The sequence below is a fragment of the Lipotes vexillifer genome, unplaced genomic scaffold (genome assembly GCF_000442215.2).
Source record: "Lipotes vexillifer unplaced genomic scaffold, Lipotes_vexillifer_v1.1 scaffold511, whole genome shotgun sequence".
Lineage (NCBI taxonomy): Eukaryota > Metazoa > Chordata > Mammalia > Artiodactyla > Lipotidae > Lipotes > Lipotes vexillifer.
This window is the reverse complement of record NW_006784934.1, coordinates 451,090-457,089: the sequence shown is the minus strand read 5'-3', so window position 1 is coordinate 457,089 and position 6,000 is coordinate 451,090. Positions and strand designations below refer to the sequence as shown.

Here is a 6,000-nt window from a genome sequence, read left to right as displayed (position 1 = left end):
CTTCCCTGCTTATTTCTGTATTACATCACTTATGCTTGAACTTCACCAGTACTATGTGCCACTCTTAAGAGATTTTTACTGTATGTTTTTAATTGATAAATTGATAAGTTTTGTCTTACCTTGTTAGATTTCAGTTCCATTAAGAGTACCAGCATCCTTACCGCATTTATCTCCTACCTCTTCCTAATGAATAAATACAACAAAACACATAAAGGAATTCTGACGAATCTCTCCCAATTATATTTTTACTGATAGATTTTTGGGTGCACTAACAGAGAAGTAGGAGTACCATGTTAACTCTTCTCGTAATTTAAGGCAAAACTCGGAACAGTTTCTTCTATCAAGTGTCATCTTCTTTCTGAAGCCTTCCTTGGACCAGGCTGAAGCACCACAGTCATACCCACCCCACCTCCCCAATCTCCGCATTTGCTTCTTTAACACCTCAAACAGAGCTTCATTTATGTATCTGCTATCCCATTAGCCCTTGCACTACTTGAAGGCAAGATATATCTTTCTTTGCACCTTCAGTACCTAGCAGATGGCAGGGTTCAACAAACGTTTTGCAGATAGAATGCATTAATGAGGCCACATAGGTCTCAAAAGACCACTTACTGCCCTCTAACAGGATTGGGGAGGTCCCACTCCTAGAAACTTCTTAAAAGCTTGCCTCAGGACGGCCAGAATCCGAAAGGCAACTCACTTGACTTTCTTCCAGTTTAAAAAACACTGCTACTAATATCCTCGCAGGAGACTATCCCTTCACGAAACCTGCGCAAATATTAGGCCTCCAGGGCAAAGGCTAAAACCAAGCCCCACCCAGTTCCTGACCCCGCGACCTGCTCTGCGAAGACCGGACGCCCCCAGGCACTGGCACAAAGGCCCGCCCCCCCGAGGGCAAGTGCGCATGCGCAACAAGCAAAAACCCTACGAATCTGGGACTTCCTCTCTGAACAGATGTCACTCAAGACTAGACGGCTCCGCCCTTCTCAAGATGGCGCTGCACTCAATGCGGAAGGCGCGTGAGTGCTGGAACTTCATCCGGGCACTTCATCAAGGACCCGAAGCTGCTCCCGCTCCCCAGGTAACCGAAGCTGGCCCTTCTTCCACTAGTTTCCCATCCCGCTAGGTCCTTCTCATCCCTCTTTCCTCCCTCCGTTTGCTTCTCCCTTCCCGTTTCCCCTGGAGACTACCAAACCCTTCGGTTCCTAAGGTCGATTTGCCTAAGACTGCCTGCCTACTCGGAGCGTGGCGACGTTGCAAGGATTCGCGGTGACGTAACGCGCCCCTGGTGGGAGGAACGCGCCGCCGTTTACCCACTTAGTCTGAGCCCCTCCCCCTCTGAGCGCCCTGAGAGCGACGCACCTCAGCTCTTGCCCGGCAACGCGGGAAGCCCAGCAGTGTGTGAAGTTATAAGATACTAGAGGTCCGGTCCCTCCGGCACTGCGCACCTTGTCTTGATCCCCTTGCTGCTTTTACTCTCCTTTCCCTAATAGCAAGCCAAGGGTCCAGCGGAGAAATTAGAGAAGCTGTCTCGTTAGGAATCGACCCATTTAAGTAGGTGCACCGTCTTGCAGTGCGGTACTGGAGCAAGTGTCAGTGCCTCTTCCACTCTGATTTCTCCTCATTGCCGCGAAGTAGACCTGTATCTAGGAGGTTCTATGAAAGAATTTCAGTAAGCTGCCAAAGGCGTCGTCCTGTCCTGGCAGCACTCCTGTTACCATTACTCTGTAGTGTTGAGAGCATGGACACGGCCTTTAACCCGTCCCGTCAGTATTTAGAATTTTACCCTCATAGCAAAAGGGAAAAACAAAACAAACGAACATATATATATACTTCACCCAGACATTTACTAAACGTCTTGCAAGTGCAATCTCAGTGGCAGGCACTTTGCCTTACATCTCTTGGGAGATAGCTCTTGGGAACTAGGGAGATCTTAGAGATTCTGTGACTGTTAGGTGATTTCCTGGCATCCTGGCATATTCATTGTCATAATGTGTAAGTGTGAGGAGCATTTTGTATGGTAACTGGTGTATTAGAGCACTAGACTGAAAGGAAACTAGAAGTCAAGGGATTTGTCTGCCACTTGCTAGCTGTGTGGCATGACAAGTCATTTAATCTCGCTGGACTTATTTTCTTTAGCAAAATGGGTGGAGGAAGGGTTGGACTGACTGTTCCTTCAAGCTTTGGAAAATCTATGGCTCCATGATTGTGAAGCCAAAGTAAAGCAGTGAGATTAATTATGAAAAACAAGATTTAAGTTCAACTTGTTATTTTAATCATCCCATAAATTACTTAACTTTCTGTACCTAAGTGTTCTTCACTGATATGGGCCTCACAAGATTCTTGTAAGGATAGAGGATATTACGCTGGAAAGTTATTTGTCAAAACAACTATTTAAATGTTGTTTGAAATTTCAGGCAGCATTGTTAGGTAAAAATTGATTCAAAATTAGATAAATACATCAAATACTCCTCTCTTTGAAGTTTGAGGTTTGATTCTACAGAAGGAGAATTGGTTATTATATTTATGGCTAATAGTAGCATATTAGAACCTGTGGATTCAGAGTAACTAAGTCTTATTTTTTTTTTATTGGAGTATAATTGCTTTACAATGTTGTGTTAGTTTCTGCTGTAGAACAAAGGGAAGCCCCCCCCCCCCCCCCCGTCCCCCCCGACCACAAAGTAACTAAGTCTTAGACCCAAACTTCCTCTTGTAACAAACTCAAGAGTTGAGGATGTCATAAGAAGTAGAGAATCAAAGAGAAAAGAAAAACGAACTACAGCCCACTAATGCTTGTCCTAGGAAGTTTAGAGCATTAAATCATTATAAATGCTAAAGAATAGAATTCTTAAATCTCTACTGTTGTTTCAGTGGCATTTATGAATACAGTTATCTTAATCAACTGTTAATCTAGATGGTCTCAAGTTGTAGAATTTCCAGAACAGATTAGTGTTTCAAAACCTTTAATTTAGCTTTGAGTAGAATATGAATTAAATGTAAGCAAGAGCACTTCTTAAAGCATAGTTCTACATATAAATTAAAAATTTTTTTATTGAAGTATAGTTGATTTACAATGTTGTGTTAGTTTCTGGTGTACAGCAAAGTGATTCAGTTATATATGTATTTATATTCTTTTCATATTCTTTTCCCTTATAGATTATAAAATATTGAGTATAGTGCTGTGTGCTACACAATAGGACCCTGTTGTTTATCTATTTTATATATAGTAGTTTGTATCTGCAATCCCAAACTCCTAATTTATCCCTCCCCCACCCCCTATAATTTTCAGTCGTTAAAAATGGTGGTTTGAAAGACTAGTGCAGTCTTTTGAAAGACCAATTGAGAAAAGATATAAAATTGCATTCATAGTGTAATTATAATATTATATTTGCAAATAAATATTTATATAAATATATGTACAAGAGAAAAAAAGACTGGAAGGAAACAACTATTCTTAACATTTTTTGTTTCTCTTTGGTTTTCCTGAATAGTGGATTAAAAGTGATTTAAGTTTTCTTCTTTAAGCTTGCTGTATTTTTCACATGTTCTAAGTTGAAGATATATCACTTTCAGACCCAGAATAAAGTTTTAAAACATTAATCTTCAGATAAATATATAGTCATTATATCATCTGTGATATTGTAGCTCTCTGAGAGAGATATTTACTTGCCCCACAGTGCTGTTATTAAAATGGCCTTAGAAAAGTTATTAAAATGGCTTGGAAAACTAAAAATTTATGGCCATTTTTCCTGTATGTATCTTCTTTTTCCCTTGAAAAGCTTCCTTTGAAGTCAAAGAGATTTTGTGAACAGATGCAGAAATATGTGAAGGAAGAATTGGATCCTTAAACCAGATGCATTAGACATTTTTATGATATCTCATAACCTTTGTAGAAAACAAAAATTATTTTGCAGGGGTGGAAAGAAATGTATATTTATCACATGAGTGATTCTATCAAAAACTAACAAATAGCAATTTGCTTGTTATTAGTTTTGGCTGCACCAGTTACTCCCTGAGGTGAAAAGCAAAAGCATATGAACCACAGCAGTACTTTGCTAGAGTAATGCAATTCCTAGGTTGTTTTAATGTTTCCTTATAAAAGCAAAATCTTGTGTAATAAGCTTGGCATTGGGGACCTTTAGTTATCTCAAGAGCAGGCTTTTGCCCCTCAAGGCTAAATGTAGAATCAAGTTTAAAATAAAAACTAGAGAGAAAACAGAAATAAAAGTGTATCAAGGCATACTCATTATGAGATGTCTACAATTTATATGAAAGTGATTTATTTTGCCAGGTGTTACCTCACAGAAAACCGTTGAAGTCTGACAAGACGAGAGAGTAGTCACAGAGTCAGAGGAATGAAGATCTGACGTGTTATGTTTAAACGATAATGGCGTTAGGTAAATTTAAGCCTGTCATCATTGACCAAACACAGAATCCAGACTTCTTTAAGCACTAACTCATGATTGTATTGTGCAAAGAGTGAAATATTGATGATTAGAAGACTTTTGCAAGAATATTTGTAATCATTCAGGTGCAGTGTAAAGTGTCCACATTTTTATCACAGTTGGACAACACACTTCATTATTAGCTGTCCCAACCTGGGTTTGGCCAGTATTAACATACTGTTTCTACTGTTTATGGCCGCTAAATGTAGCCTTTCAATGAAGGAATTGTGCCTGCAAAAAAATAGGCAATGTATTAAATTTTTTATCTTGTATTTAGTTCTCACAACAAGGCTTTTTAAAAAATTGCTCTCTTATTTTTAGCATTTTTTTAATTTTAAAATAATTTGAGATACACAAAATTGCAAAATTAGTACAGAGTATTCCTGTATACCCTTCACCAAGCAGCTTCTTGCACAATACAATACAATTATCAAAGCCAAGAAATTAACTTGGGACAATTTCAAATTTCACCAGTTTTTCCACTAGTCTCCTGGTTTATGATGAAATCTGGGATCCCATGTTGCATTTAGTTGTCACGTCTCCTCCGATCTATGGCAATTCCTCAGTCTTTCATGACCTTGGCCTTTTTGAAGAGAATTGGTCAATTATTTTATAGAATGTCTCTCAATTTGGGTTTGTCTGATGTTTTCTCATGATTAGACTGAGGTTATGGATTTTGGCAAGAATACTCCAGCAGAGATACTGTTCACAACAAGGCTTTAAGGCAGGTATTAAGACCTTATTTTAAACATACGGAAAAAAAGTAAAAGACCTTATTTTAAACATATGGAAAAAAGGTAAAAACATATTTTACCTTTTAGTTAAGTAAAAGCTAATTAGTTATGGAATTAGGATGGTAAAATTTACTGTTGGCATTTCACTCCATATTTTGCAATTATAATGTGTTATTATAGGTTTCTGTGATCTTACTGGCATTAAACTGGGGTAATGTTCCCAGTGACTTTTCCCTTAGCTTTTCTCTGCCTTGTATTGTTCATCCAACGTGCAACATGAGATGCTCAGCCTGGAAAGCTATCAGGAGCTGCTATGGCCATCTGGGAATTTTACTAGTTGCTAACTGTGCCAGTTTGATCAGGCTACCTCATCTCTCTGTGCTTTTCTTAAATAAGGTTGTAACGTGGATCCACTCTAAAGCTCCTTTTAAGCTTAGTCTATGAGTCCATTTGTTTAAAATGCTTTTTAGGTTGATCTTCCTTGTGAACTGACTTAGCTCATTCAAAACAATAATTATTTCAATTTGGAAATCTCTTTGCGTAGCTGATGGAAACTACTGATGGTAACTGCTAAAAATATAGAGGAGGAACAGTCAATAAATGCTGAGCATTTATGCTAGCAAGTCTTATGGCAGCCATAGCCAGGAAATTATGAAGAGGGTGAGGCTGCTGACCCCCAGATCCTTTCTCAGTATACCTGTTGCATGGCTGCAGGTTACAGAACTGTCCGCGGAGGCTTACGCATATATATAGGATATATATATTTGTATATTTAAGCCTGTATGCATGTATATCCCTGTGTCTTTCAGAGAAGGAACTAA

General features: G+C 38.9%; 1 protein-coding gene across 1 annotated transcript in view; it reads left to right on the top strand.

Moving 5' to 3' along the window:
• The first annotated feature begins 904 nt into the window (after nt 1-904).
• WARS2 (tryptophanyl tRNA synthetase 2, mitochondrial) overlaps nt 905-6,000 on the top strand; it is an 85,990-nt gene continuing 80,894 nt past the window's right edge. Inside the window, exon 1 of the mRNA XM_007457120.1 lies at nt 905-1,081. Coding sequence (XP_007457182.1) covers nt 905-1,081 — 177 coding nt within the window. The remainder of the gene's footprint in view (nt 1,082-6,000) is intronic.